This window comes from Buteo buteo, chromosome 12 (assembly GCF_964188355.1).
Source record: "Buteo buteo chromosome 12, bButBut1.hap1.1, whole genome shotgun sequence".
In the NCBI taxonomy this organism is placed as follows: domain Eukaryota; kingdom Metazoa; phylum Chordata; class Aves; order Accipitriformes; family Accipitridae; genus Buteo; species Buteo buteo.
In genome coordinates this window covers 19,753,551-19,768,495 of record NC_134182.1, presented here as the reverse complement: position 1 = coordinate 19,768,495, position 14,945 = coordinate 19,753,551, and the positions used below count along the sequence as shown (strand labels likewise).

The following is a 14,945-nucleotide window of genomic DNA, read 5'->3' as shown; positions in this document are numbered from 1 at the left end:
ATGTCAAGAGTTATTTCATATTTAGCTCTAATTATCCTACTCCAGTTTGTGCTTGGGGTATAAATCCAGAATAAATCCATTCTTGAAAGACTGGAGATTTACTCTGGTGGATTTTGGAGGATATTTAGTCTGATGTACAGGATTTCATTCTGAACAGCAGTATGGCCCGTCTATACCCACCACTAGTACAGATAATGGGAACATGTCACACTGCACACTTCATACTTCTAGGGATGAAGTTATACAGATATATAAAAAAAATATATACAGTAATTACCTCATTAAAGAGATAGAGCAGATTCCCAAAAATATCCAGGAGAGGATGAGGCATGCAAAGGGTATGAGATCGTCTCCTCACTAAAATGAGATCCAGGTCACCTGTCCTACAGATTAATTCTGAAGTTCTTCACCAGGTATCATCCTTATAAATGCCAGATGCAATTTAAATATAGTGGCATTAACAGTAAATCTAATATACCTGACATAGTAATACCTTTTAGCTGTTTGAAAACTGGGTCACCAGGTTGATATTCCTAAGGGCTATACTTTGTCTCCTGCTGGAACAATGACCAACCAATGAGTCTGTTTAATCAGTGTATTTATGGTCAATGAATCTGTTTGTTTTGTGGTTGTTCTAAAGAAATCATCCTGAAATGGCCATCCCCAAGCTACTAATCAGGAGTGAAAATATAGCAAGATCCCCTATATTGAACTGTTCATGCCACCTATTGGGAGAACATTGAAGGATGACAGACACCTCTCAGGAAATTCAAGTCCTCAATTTGTGAGTGATGAAGGACCATTTTGTTACACTGAGTAATTCAAGCAACTGTAATTGTAATCATAGGTCAGTGTAGTCAACAGCAAAGTCACAGCAGTGTAACTGAGAAAGGAGTATGGCCAGGAAGCACATCAGCCATATTCAGCTTACCCATTCTCCTGTGGTGTGCAGTTCCTTCATAGCACCAGCTGGGCTGAGGTGCATGGTAGATAAATAATAGCCTCTTGCCTGAAATCAAACAATGAATCAGTGAAGAAAGGGAATAAAGGAGGAATGAAACTTGGAGCGGGGGGGGGAAGCAGGGGGCAGGAAGGTGATGGGTGATGAGTCCTGGAAGGCCAGGCTAGAGATGTACAGTCCTTCCTTCTCAAATAAACTCAAGCTGTCACAGGCTGATCTAGATGGCAGAAGTGGGGGGCCTTCTTCTGGACTGAGGTCCTGGAGGGATCTGTAACCTACAGTCTCCAAGGAGGGACAAGTTCCTTAACCACATTCAAGATCATGTGTGGTGGTCTTTGTGGAGGAAGTCCAACCCAGGTGGCTCTGACCCTCAGACTCTGGGTGGCCAAGGCCAGCAGCAGCACAGTGATTCGGGCACCCAGTGGCATGCAGATAACTGTAGCCCAGAAGCTGCAGCCAAAACTGTATTGTTCTCATCTGTATTCATGATTTCTAACCAATGCTAACCGTTAGCCGACACACAGCATATTATGGGCAGTTACATTTCAATCATTTGCATCTGTGTAGTCATTTTGGATGTGTTTGTGTAGCAGCCCAATCACATAGCAAGCTGAGGCTCTCTAGCAGCTGTTAAAAGCATTTGTACTAATGGCCCCAGGACTGTTTGCATTTTCATGCACCTACTGAACTTTGCACTGGCCTCACAACCTGACTTTAGAGGTCCACAATCCCACTGGGCTTTCTTCAATAAGAAGCCATCATCTTATGGCCTGTATTCAACAGGAAGACAGGTAAGAACATCTTCTACTGACCTTAAATCTAGGGACATCAGTTTCTTAGGATAAAATTGGTGCTATACCAAGTTTTTCTTGTCTCATCTCCAAATATTAGCACACAACTTGGTATTGTGCAATGGTCATTTGGAAGAAGGGATCTTTTTTCTATACAAATTCTGTGTTGTATGGATATCCAGATGGGTATTTGAATGGAAGAGAGAATACCTGGTCTTTTATTTCTTAAAACCATGTGAGAAAGGCAATTTTTAAGGTGATGGTGGGTTGCTGGTTTTTTTTATTATGGCACAGAGTTTCATATTTGATAAAGCTGCTACTGGTTTTAATGTTTTTGCTGTTGCTGTGCACTTTGGTCTGTGTTTAGTGACAGTGAGACACACAGAGGGTGCACTCTCACCTTCTTGTGAATGAGTAATGTTCTCATCATCTCAGTAAATACTCACTGTCCATTCACAAGTTCCTTGGGCAACCCAGTCTCAGATGACAAGGACTGTCTTTTTTTTAAGTCAGTCGGGCTTGACAGGCTCGGAGACAGAAACTCCAAAACAGGAGGAGTCATTCAGAGCTCATTCTTGTCCTACTTTTCGTTCTAAGTTGTGTTTTAATTGTTGGGCTGTGAATTTTGGAAGAATTTTTTTGCTTCCTTATGGAGAATAGAACAAGGGCTCCCAGCCCACCAGGCTTTGAGACAGAGCTCTCTGAAGTTTTCCTAAAGGTACTTTCTATGAAGTATCTAGTGTTGAACACTATCACAGGATAGTAGGGTAAAAATGATTTGTGGGACTAGTCAGGCCTAACATGTTCCTACATCACCATGCCTCCTGTCCATGCTGTGACCTGTGCAGCGATCCCCTCCTGGGGATCCCGCTTCACCAGACCCAGCCTTTGTGCATGACACTATTTCTACCAATGACCAGCACACAACTCTCTGCTGCACCAACACTTGGATCACATCAGTTCAATGAGTGCCATATTTCTATGGTGCATCAGATTTATGAACCTAATTATTCAAAGTTTCACACCTTTGCATCATGTTCAAAGGAAGGAAGATTAATACATCCACTCTTTGGATTTCTGTTTAAGCCTCATTACCACAGGGTAAAAAGTAGACATTTCACCGCATGCAGCCCTGCCTATATCTTCTCAGATCCTACATTTCATACTCATGTAGCAATAACATTGGCAAAGAGGACCAACTTCCCTAAAACAAGAGTCTCTTTTTTCCTGTGCAGACACCTGTCTTGTGATTTGACTCATAAATGGTAATTATGGTGGTAATTAACTGCTCAGTAGTAAAATATTCCTGCATTGTTCATTGCAGGGAAGAGAATAGAAGTATTAATACTTTTAAAATAAACTAGTCCCACAGAAGGAACTTGAAAAGTGTCACAAAAGACATCCATTCAATTTCTCATTGCATGAAAAATATTATGGGCAAACATGGCTGAGCAACTTTAACTATAAGTTGATGCCCACCTCTAACTGTACAGGTAACTAACTAATGGAGCATTCTCCTCTCCTATTTCCAAACTAAGATTTATGGATTTAAAAGTCAGGATTTACTTTCTCCTAGCACAGGCCATTGATTTTCAATGTTTCTGTTTCCCACCAGTTTCTCTAGCCTTGTGTCCAGTCTCCTCATATGACTGAGTATAACATATGGTGCTGCCCTCTCCCAAAAAACAAACCAACTAACAAACTAAAGCACAACATTGTCAGGACATTTAAGAGCACAAACAGGGGCTGTGAATGCAAAACAGTAGCTCCCTGCAGCTGCTTGCCTCCCTGCAAAACATGTGTCCTCATTGACAGGAGACTTACCTGCAGGATGTGATGGGAGAATCAAGTGAATTGATGCCCTAACTTTGTAGTTGAGCCTTCATTGTGGTCATATGAAACAAATGAAAACTTTCACCTCCAGTTAAATTCATTTGAAGCACTGATCTTTCCCAGCTGTGATGAGATGCAGATTATCAACTAATCTGCTTCCTAGAAAGAGGAGGTTTTTGTTCTGTGCCTCTTTTTCCTGTTAGTATTTAATAAAAAATGTAAATGTTCCTTTGTTACCAAACCAGGAAATCTGTACATCACAAACCATACAGTTAAAGAGTACAATATGTACATGTGTGCATGTGTTCACATGAACATGTATGCATGAATACAAAAGTAAGCACTTGCTGATATATCTATATCTTGCTATATATTTATATCTCTGGCATTTACCATCTGTTGGTAGTGTAATACTGGGAATAAGCATCTGGTGCTGTTTTGTCTAGTAGGGCCTTTTGACAGCTGATGCTAGGGAATGCTGTACCTTTGGGGATTAAGGAGTAATTAGTTAGGACAAGGATAACATACTGTGGAACATAAAATTCCTACATTGAAAGCAAGAGTTTCAAAGTACAATTTGATTTAGTTTTCATTTGGCCTACAGCCTAAAACCAAACCTAATTTAATGTTTTCGGAGGGAGCCCCTCTTCATGTTTAGTGGAATTTGAAGGTGAAACATGTAAGAAGTTAATAACATCACTTGTTAATTCTACGTCCAGAGTTGCCCAAGTATTGAATTACAAACACTGAACACAGCGGGAAGAGAGTCACTAAGAAAAGTCTCCAGAAAAATAGGCTGTAGGGGATCTGCATATACTATGCTGTGGGTTACCCACAGGTTAATGGTTACAAAGCATTGCAAACAGATGCAACATTTAAGCTATTCAAAGACTAAAATGTTTCCTTGGTTATCAGGTGGAATTATTCATTGGCCTCCAGGTCAGAAAGTGCTTAAATCATTGCTGCATTTACTGCATTCACTCAGAGACCTCCAATGGCTTTTTTTGGTCATCTGTCTTTGCAACCCTTTGCTGGGTGAAGAGTGAGAATGAAACAATCAGAGTCTTTTGGAATATTATTTTCTTCTGTTCTTTCTGTCAATCCCATGGTGTGGGATATAAACAGGTTTACCAAAGGAAAAGCTGCCACCTTTTCAGTCTTGCATCATGCAGGGCAGAGGTACCTTTCATTGCTTTGTTGTTATGCATTGCTTTACCTGTAAATTAATCCAAATTGTAACCAAGTACTGTGTGTAGTTTGGAGACCTATAAAAGGTTATCTTCCTCTAAGAATAAAGGGAAAGCAGATCAGTTGTTGTTCTTTAGAGCTGGCAAACTCAGAAAAGACATTTGAAACCAGAAATATATTCCAATTCATGAAATCTGTAGGGAGGATATAAATTATAAACAAATAGTATGGTCCGCTTTGCTACACATATGTACATATGCAGACATACACACGCACACACACTTTTATTTCCATTTCATACAACCATTTGGCTCCTAGCAGACATCAAATGAAATCCACATCATCATTATTTTCAGAAATATCCATTTTGTCATCTTGTTTAATAGTCTCCAGGATGATATTTTGGGGATTTCGGTTGGTTTTTTTGCAGGACTAACTGTGTGCAGAATTTCACAGTGGAATCATATCCTGGTCATTCAAGTAAATGACATATATTTTTAGAAAAAAAATAAGTTTATTCCACTATTATAAAACACATTAAAAAAATTAACTTACAGGGGTTACATACGCATATGCAGTTGTCTTTAATTATTCCCACAGGCTTCACATTAAATTCTGGAGCACCTTTAATTTCCCAGGTTTCTCTTTCAGAAGCCTCTTGTTGATCTCTGTTGTTCTCCTTACTATCTGCTCTGTCTGACACTTGCATCTAAAGTGCAGTTGGTGCAGCTGCACGTCACACTACCACATGTTAATTTGCTATCTGAGGCCTATATAAATTTCTCAGTGTAGGGTTGTGAGACCAGGGAACTAGGCCATTGGAGCTAGCTCAGCTACTCAATGGTGTGTGAAAATAGTTATTACACCCAGGTAAGTGGGTGATATCTATATATCATTTCACCAGCCACTGACATGCAGTTGTGCTCAGAAGTGAAGCAAGGAAGAATCCCTACCATGCAGCAGCACTACAGAAAGATAATCAACTCCAGAGATGTTAAGTGAGGTGCACACATGAAAATGGAGGCAAAACAAAGGCAAGGTAGAGATTGGTCAGATTGTGTGTGGAGGACCCTTGGGTCACCCTTGTGCATTAGCAACTAGGGCATGTATTCAGGATGTAACCAAAACACAGACCTGTTTTCAGCAGCTTTCGAAGGGGTAAAGGGGAAGCCACAGGATGATTTCAGAGGTCTACTTGGCCAGTCATGTAAGCGGAGCAGTGGCTGGTGGCACCTGAAGGACGATCATAACCCAGCAGGTGCCCAGGCACTGCACCACCACACCAGGCTGGCTCCATCCCTCTCTCAGGGCTGGCCACTTGCTGACTTGCCATGGGGCTCCCTGCCTCACCAATGAGTCCCTGAGTCCTCTTCCTCCCAGATGCTGTGGGCACCAAAAGTAATTGCTGGGCACTTGTTTCATTTTGCTCAGTATTTGCAAATTTGCTGATGTGGATTGAGCCTCATTCATTAAAGCTAAATGAATTAAAATCATGATTAACAGTAATAAATGCAGCTGTTAGATTGTGGACATTATTACCTGGGTTGTTTGGCAACTATTCATTATTTTAAAACAGCATCTGTTGGTTTACTTTCTCTAATCTTGTACGAGAAAGTGGAAGAGATGTTTTCCTTTTTAATAAAGAAAGTAGTATAGGATATTGCTTTTGAAAATTCATGGCTGCATATGCTACTAATATTGACGATGAATTCAACAGCTAAATTAAAAACAACCCAGATATGTTCAAAGTGAAGCAGCAACATAATAAAAAAGTCCAGCTGCACCACAGTGTAGCAAGGAAAAGAAAATAATTACATGAACACATTTTAGAGTCTTCAGTACAACGTAAATGTAAATGTCATTAATCATAGAATCATAGAATGGTTTGGGTTGGAAGGGACCTTAAAGATCATCTAGTTCCAACCCCCCTGCCATGGGCAGGGACACCTTCCTCCACACCAGGTTGCTCAAAGCCCCATCCAACCTGGCCTTTAACACTTCCAGGGATGGGGCATCCACAACTTCTCTGGGCAACCTGTTCCAGTGCCTCACCACCCTCATAGTGGTGAATTTCTTCCTTACATCTAATCTAAATCTACCCTCTTTCAGTTTAAAGCCATTACCACTTGTCCTATGACTACATGCCCTTGTAAAAAGTCCTTCTCTGGCTTTCTAGTAGTCCCCTTTAGGTACTGGAAGGCTGCTACAAGGTCTCTCCTGAGCCTTCTCTTCTTCAGGCTGAACAACCCCAAATGGTTAATATGAAGGTGCCATCTGGACAGTTGGATGATGTAGATTCTGGCACTAGAGGTGTCATTCTTCTTGGAAAGCATGAGAAAACTAGAAACTTTGAAAGATATTGCAAACAAAGTTTGACTGGATCTCTTTTGAATATATTGTCAGCAGTGAGCAATAATTTGAGCAAAAACCTACAAAGTCAGGCTGCTTCTTATTTCTGCAGATTTTAGATCAGGTTTTAAAATACATTAGTGATATATATCTATATAAATGTTACCACAGAAAGAGGTGAAATGCCTTTTTACAAGATCTTTTCTCATGTGTTCCAAAAAATTATGTATTTCTTGATTCCTACTTTATAATTAAAATCCTGAAGTCAAAGATGGTTTGAGGGAAAGAGAAACCAAACATCTAAATTTTCAAGATAATTTAAAAAATAATTACTGCTCCTTTCTTAGGTTTCAAAGCAGACCACAGAACAGCAAATAAATGAAAAGCAAGTACTTTTCCTCGAGAATGTTTTTTACTGTAGCAAAAAAAGAAAATAAAGGAAAAAATATTTTGATCACAGGGATGTCATTTTCTAAAACTCCAAGTAGGAAACATGACGAATACAAGATCAAGTACACAGCCATGTCACAATATATCTCTGCACCTTCAAAAAAAATATACATAGAGTTTTTTCATGTGTTATTTTCTCTGTGCCTTGCACCCTTTCTCCACGTCTTTTACAAAATCATAGTAACAATGGGCAATTTCAGAATGGTTCCCAGCAGCTGATCATTAGGAACCAACAAATAAATAAAGGCATGAAAGTACAGTTGCAGTAGCCACCAGAATGCTGGAAATCACAGTAAAGTCATTAAGGACAATGAAGTCAGTTGGGTGGGCCATGTGCATTTCCACAACCACATCAGTGCTCCCCAAAAATGAATTTGAGAATCAGTTTACAAGCTCTAAAGAGCTCCCATTCTTAGTTAGCAAGCACCTTAGTGAGGGTGAGAGACAGGGGGGCAGGAGTACAGTGGGGACTGGGGAAGGGCTGTCTGTAATACGGGGGACACATGAGAGACTGCCTGCTCTGAGACACCCAAATTTAACTTGGTTTCCATGGCTAATTGAGAACATACCCAGTCCCCTGAAATACACAAAACTTTACATTTCCTGTGATGCTACTGATACAGTCAAGCTATGTCATAGTGACTGTACAAAGAGCTTTTGTCACAATAGGGTGCAAGTCTGTGTTTTCTGTCAGTTGAAGGGAGTGACAGTGTGACCTTCGCCAAAAGCCATCGGTATTCATAATGTGGAGAGTTCATGGGAGCTACTTGTGTTTCCCCTTTCTTTATCCTTTAATAGGAAATCTTGATTACTATTTTTCCCATCTTTGATAGCAACACCCCTACAGATATCAATAGCTGCTGCAATCTGCCTTGAGCATTGACAAGCAGACACTATGAAAAAGATGGAAGAAAGAGGATGATTTTTTTTAATTTATTAGCCCCTAACTTTATTTTTTCCTAGGACATAAAGGGGTGGTATTGGAGGTGGGTTATACAGTACATCAGAATTTTGACCTTTGTACATATCCTCCTTTTCACCTGGGGATTTGTTGAAACAGAAAACAAAACAAAAAAAATACATGGAAATATACTTTCTGCTGTGGGGAAAAAACAACTCAAAAGCAGTAACAAAGCAAACCAGAAAGAAATCATTAAATTCCAACCAAAAGCACACTCAACAGCAAGTATTGTTTTCCCAGAAGTCACAATTAACACCATGAGATTATGCTGAACAATTTGCTCTGATCTGTCCCTGTGGATGCCCTGCTTGCACTTTCTCAAAAGTCACTTGCAATGACAACCAGATATATCAACCAGTCTTATATCCACAGAAGTGTATTTCTGTGGTTAACAGAAAAGAAAGAGGTGCCCTTTTAAAAAAAAAAGAAAAAAAGAAGAAACCCTGTAAAATTAAACTTGTTCTGTTAAACCCCTTTTCATCCTCCTTGTTTAATCTTGTGTGATGGTTCACCAAGAGTCTGAGTAACTTTTGGAAAGCAATGCTAAATACAACTAGCAAATTCCTTGACACATTCACACATGGTTTAGTTGGGGCCAGACAAAAATGGTGCCATACGTGCCTATTCACATTTCACAATCTTCTTTCTCTTTTAGTATCCCTGTTACTTATTTATTTACCTATCTTTTTGGCCAGTACAACTGAAAACATTTCCTCCTATCTCTTTGCAAATGCATGGCCCCGCAGCAAACCATGCTTCATAACACTTGAAGGGAGAAGAGGAGGGGGGAGACACTGATATTTACACTGTGCTTTCCATCACCCACTCTGAGCTCCCGAAAGTTCCTTTCGCCCCTGTTAGGTCATTGTCATCATACTGCAAAAGCATGCCATTCACCGAGAGGCTCCTCTTTGTCCAAATGTTTGTTATCTTTTTTGGGTAGGTGCAACACTGAGATGTGGCGAAGTCCCCCATGTCAAAAGAATGGCTACGTTTAGTTTTGCCCTCCAGAGGCAACATGAGGAGGCTGTGAAATTTGGACTCTGGCTGGCCCAGCAGTGGCTCTTTGTCCGAGTGGCGGGCCACCGTGGAAGTTCTGGAGTCTGTCATCTCCTCCTTTTTCTGACATTTCAGTTCCAGGGAGGCAAAAGCTCCCATTAGCCGGTCAATATTGTGTTTTGACCTGGAAGGAGGCCTCCACTTACTGGACAATGTGCCCTGTTCACTTTGGAGGCTATAGTCAACACAGTCACGGCTATTTGCAGAGCTGGAGGAAGAGGAGATGCTGCTCCGTGCAGACTGACAGTTAAACTCCATCAGTTCGTTTCTCACTACCACTTTGGGGTTGACTTGGGGCAAGACTCCATTCTGAACTGGTTGTGCTCCATTTGTCTGTGAGTAGACGTTACTGACATTAGACATCTTCCCCTGGGAATTGTTGCAGACCTTATAGCGGACCATGAGTATTACAATGAATACCAGCAGAGTGGCCACAATGATGCCTCCAATGATCAGAATCATGGTCCCACCAAGGAACTGACTGTGCATTGACTGGCACTGAGGGTAGTCTTCTTTGGTGAAGAACTGGGCGCATCCCACAATATTGGTGGCAGTAAGGGTAGTGGCCGTGTCATCCCACATTGCCAGGACACAGAGGTCATAGCCTGTTCCAGAAACAAGGTTGTTTACAACAAAGGCTTTGTTTGTAGCTGGAATCATCCTTTAAAAAAAAAAAAGGAAAAAAAGAGAAAAAAAATTGGTTACTCTTGACACTAAGGGAAAAGAGAGAACAGACATAAGAACAGTGTGGTGTTTATTGTTCTTGGTACTGCCAGAGAGGAGTCAGAGCCATAAAATTTAAACAAGCATTCAAGCTTCCCAGCTCCTGTGGGTCCAAAATCCCAGCATTCAGTAACATACAAGTTTTGAGGGCCATCTCTCAAATGTGCAATAAAGGGAATAAGAAAAAGCAGACCAAACTAGTCTGTTTTTTTTTTTCTCCTCACTTGGGTCTGTCCTAATCTTAAATATATTCAAACCTGAACAAATAACTCAGAATAAAAATATGTGCCTACAGTAAGCCCTTCTTTCTGAGTGTGTAAATGACCCTTGCACTTGCTGAGTCTGAACTTGGCAGTTGTCACATTGCTTCACGGGTGCCTGAACATTTGCTGTCTGGCATCAGCAGGTTGCTTACCTTGTGAAGACAAGGGGCTACATTTACTTTTTTCATTCCCTGAGAACTGAAGGCAGGCAACCACTTCTCTCTCTTTCTCTACTCTCCCACCTACTTTCCCCATCGTCCTACTTCTCACCATGGAAAATATCTCCTAGAAATACAGCTAACATCTTCCTTGCCAGAAATTTCTCCCTTCAACCACCTTCCTCTGTGTGAGTGAAAAAGAAATACTGGCCTTGGCAGTATGGGCTGTGGAAGCGTGAGGAGAGGTAGGAAGACACAGGGATGGAAACAAGAGGGTTTCTTTAAAATAAAAAATTCTACTCAAATACAAATCCATTTTCAAAAACCAAATAGCTAGGCCCAAGCTGTGCTCCAAGTTTGGTCATTTATGGATATTATTCTTTGCTGCCACAAAACTTAAGCAGCCATCTGAACTCATGCAATATTCAGAGCATCACTAGCATTCAAAATTAGCAAATGGGAATGAACATGGTCTACCCCTACTTCAAACTTAGTGGAATACAGTGGAGAATCCCAGATTCAGTGCCTGCTGGGTAGCCAAGAATAAACCCAAAGAGATACTGCATGCATGTTTCTCTTTACTTCTACATAACAGGCTTGAGTGAGAGAAAAAAGCTGAAATTAAAGCCAGCCCATTCTGACTTAGAGCTGCAGATCTTTAGTACCAGCAATGAGGGAGCCCTACAGGTTGGTGTGGCTATAATTGGGACGGTAACGCCTGGTCAGAAGAGAAAGGCATACTCCCTGTGGGAGCGCCAGGCTTTCTTAGCCTCAAATCGTCATCACAGCCAGCATAAATTGCAGCTCTGCAGAGGCCCTTCTGTGTAGTGGGAGGGAACAGGCCTGCACAGAGAAGCAGCAACATCAAGGCAATGCAAAGATGAGCTGCTGATCATCTTTGCCTTTATGCATTCACACCGCTTACACAACCCTTCAGCATGGCCACAGGCGAGGATGTGGCTTCTTTTTAAAAAGCAAACAAACACACACAAAAATTCTGTAAGGAAAAGAAATATCAGTGAGAGACACCTGGAATATAAACATCACCTGGTAGGTTTACTCAATGTTATATTTGAGATTCTTGGCACATTTATCATCCTAATGGAGATGTTCTGCACAGACATAGATGAGCTGTTCAGAATGAGCCAAGAGGTTGTAAAGCAGCCCTCCTGGAAAAGTCCAGATACAGTTGCTAAAATGGTTTCTAATAGTCGAAATGTTTGGTTTCAACTTATTTCAAATTGTTTTCCTCTTCCTGTGGCTCTGAGAACAACACACCACTAGCCACAGCAGCTGGGGCAATGCCTGTACTCTGTTGAATTGTTCAAGGAATTTCACATGTACACACCAAGAATGGCATATGGAATAACAGAATACTATTGACCTTCAGACATATGATCTTCAAACTTTTAAACAGTTTCACTAATTGCTTCATATCTCTTTCTGTATCACCTAGTACTATACTCCACTTTCCGTCATCACTCCTAGCCACGTGCTTAAAAAATTCTGCAGTGTGTAAGTCATTCAAAAATTATTTCACTCTGAAATCTCATTACAAACAAGTAGCACTGTTAGCAGAAAGAATAGTCAACCATATAAACTGGGTCTTGGACTTGGGTCATAACTCTCAAAAACCAGAGCTATAGCACCATCTGTTAGAGCAGTTCCTTTTGCTTTGCACTGATGAAACACAGAGACCTCTATATTCTCTCCAAGTGAACAGCAAACAACTGGGTTTACATAGTATATCGCTTTACACATACCTTACTCATATAGAAATACAGTCTTTCCGCCTAACACACTATGCCAATTTATATAGAGTGAACACTGATAACTTCAATCATTTACAACTTGTTTTCTTCAAATACAATTACACACAAGCTTCCAAGGAAATGTAACTGCCTGGAATATTTCAAGGACTGGCAGGTAGTGATAATGACATGAAATGTAAAGCCAGTCCATTTTTAAAAGTACAGCAGTGAGGCCATAACCAGTCCTAAAGCTTGGCCAGGTTAACTGTATTGAAACTTGCCATAAAAGCTCATCTTAGCCTTTAAAAGAAACTGAGTCATTTCTAAACTCAGTCAGTCCTGGAAGCTACAGCTGTGATAATATTGGGACTAATAATAGCTTTATAAAAGATCACAGTTGCAATCCCAATTATGGAAAAAGCAATCAACTCTCCATATACATCTAAAATGAAGAATTTTGGATGTTTCTGTAAATAAACTTCAAATGTGCTTGTAAAATATTCAAATTAATGTTATTGTTAAAGAGCAGCTGAGCATAGGAATAAGCACCAAGTTCAAGAGTACTAGGAGTTAAGTAATTAATCTCAGACTCAGTTTTCAAGCTTGCAGGGAAGACGATCTTGTTTTCATGAAGTTGCCAATTGTAAGAGTATTTTGGCATTCCTCCATGCTTTAGCCCACCCTCCCCAAACATACTGGTGGTCAGCTATGATTGATGACATCTCTTAACATTCCCCACACCTAAAATCAATGCAGACACATTTTCATTCTGGGATATTGATGACTCTTTGATTGTCCCAAACCTGTGTACCTGCAAGATGCCACTTCAATCTTTGCTTTGCTGCCTAACAGAGGGAGTCTCTTCATGGCTGCTCTCTATGTCTAGCACCATTAATCATGGACCACCATGCCCTGCCGTTGGGACTCCAGAGCTAGGAGCTGCCACAAAACTAAACAGGGATATTAAAACTGTGTCTAGGCAGAGATCCAGTAAGGCTTTGTTCAGTCAACTCGTCAGCTAAACATGGAAAGTTGGTTTCAGGTAGCAAGCATCTACAGCCTGGTTCACTGGAGGTCAAAACCAGCTTTTGAAAGTTGTTAGCTTTTGAAACTCAGAAGATCCTAGTGCTCACTTGTTAGCCTTCAGATAGCAAACATACTTAATTGCAGCAGTATCTTGAGCCAAGGAGCCTGATATTGTCCACCTGCTCTTCAGGGCAATGCAACCTTGAAGAGATGCTTCTTATCACAGAAGAGGCATAGAGATCTAAATTTGATACTAGCCTTTCTTTGGGGGAAAAAAGAGTAACAGTTGACTAACTGCAAGAGGAGATCAACTAGCAAAACATTTGCTTATTTTTAAGCTGATAGGTTATGTTAAGTTTTAATTTGTACAGTTTAAGGAGCCTGGGAACAGTGAGGACTGGGAAAGCAAACAAATACTCAAATGTGTTAACATAACAGTGTAAGTGTAAATGTAGATCTAGCGAGGACAACAATAAATTTGAAAATCTCCTTACGGAAATTTCACTGTCCAGACACATAAGACACAGTAATTTCTGTCTTTCTCCTCTGGTTTATTTTCCTTGGGGTAGGAGAAGCAGGCAAATCTCCTCCACAATGGTGCCAGGATTTTGTTACCTGATTCTTAAGCTAGTTTCTGAATCCTGTCTGAAGGTCAAAATATGCCAAGGAAAACTATTCATATAAGAACATGGTTCTGACCTTTCTGAAAATCTTGCCTCTAAGGAATGAAATGAGCATAGGGGTCTTACATCTGATCTTAATTTACAAAAAAGCCCTCTTCTCTCACCTTTTGGCACAACAGTGTCACTTATTGGAAGAGGAGGAGACCTATGGCTGGGATTGGGGCATGGGATAAGTATCTGAAATAGAACAGCAATAGACAGATGCTCCTATGAGAGTTTATGTGTTATGAAGAGCTATGAAGCTGAGATGAAAGTTTGCAGGGCTTTTGCAAACAATACATTCCCTTCAATCCATGGAAATTTATATTTCATTTTATGAAAGCACCAAAATGAGACCATGAGACCCTTTTTAAAAAAAGGATAGTGCTAGTACCCTCCTTTGAAGTCAACCTTATTTTCTACAACCACCAAGTCCTTGTTACGTCCTTGTGTACACAACATAGAGAAAGCAAGCAATTCTGTAATTACGTACTTCAGTGTGTGGTGATATTAAGAAAATTAGAAAATAATAAATTACTTAGAAATGCAGGAGAAAAAGGTTTGCTGCAGACTTCACTCATAATCCCAGATGCAAGTGAGCACTGAAGCTTGCAGGGAGTAAGCTGTGCTGAGAATTTAGGAGACCTGAGTTTTATTCTCTATATTATCAGTTACACTGTTATCAGGCTCTACTTTATCAGTATCTCTCAGTTCCTAAGAAATCATTTTTCTATGCTGTAAATCTCCTCATTTATAAAATGGGGATAATG

At 40.4% G+C, this 14,945-nt stretch overlaps 1 protein-coding gene and 1 long non-coding RNA gene across 2 annotated transcripts in view; one reads left to right on the top strand and one right to left on the bottom strand.

Annotated features, from left to right (window-relative positions):
- LOC142038009 (uncharacterized) overlaps positions 1–14,945 on the top strand; it is a 92,830-nt gene that overhangs the window by 41,479 nt on the left and 36,406 nt on the right. The window lies entirely within an intron of this gene.
- The window catches only part of LRFN2 (leucine rich repeat and fibronectin type III domain containing 2), a 77,372-nt gene continuing 69,953 nt past the window's right edge, over positions 7,527–14,945 (bottom strand). The window contains exon 3 of the mRNA XM_075042930.1: positions 7,527–10,253. Within this exon, the coding sequence (XP_074899031.1) occupies positions 9,335–10,253 (919 nt within the window). The 3' untranslated portion in view covers positions 7,527–9,334. The remainder of the gene's footprint in view (positions 10,254–14,945) is intronic.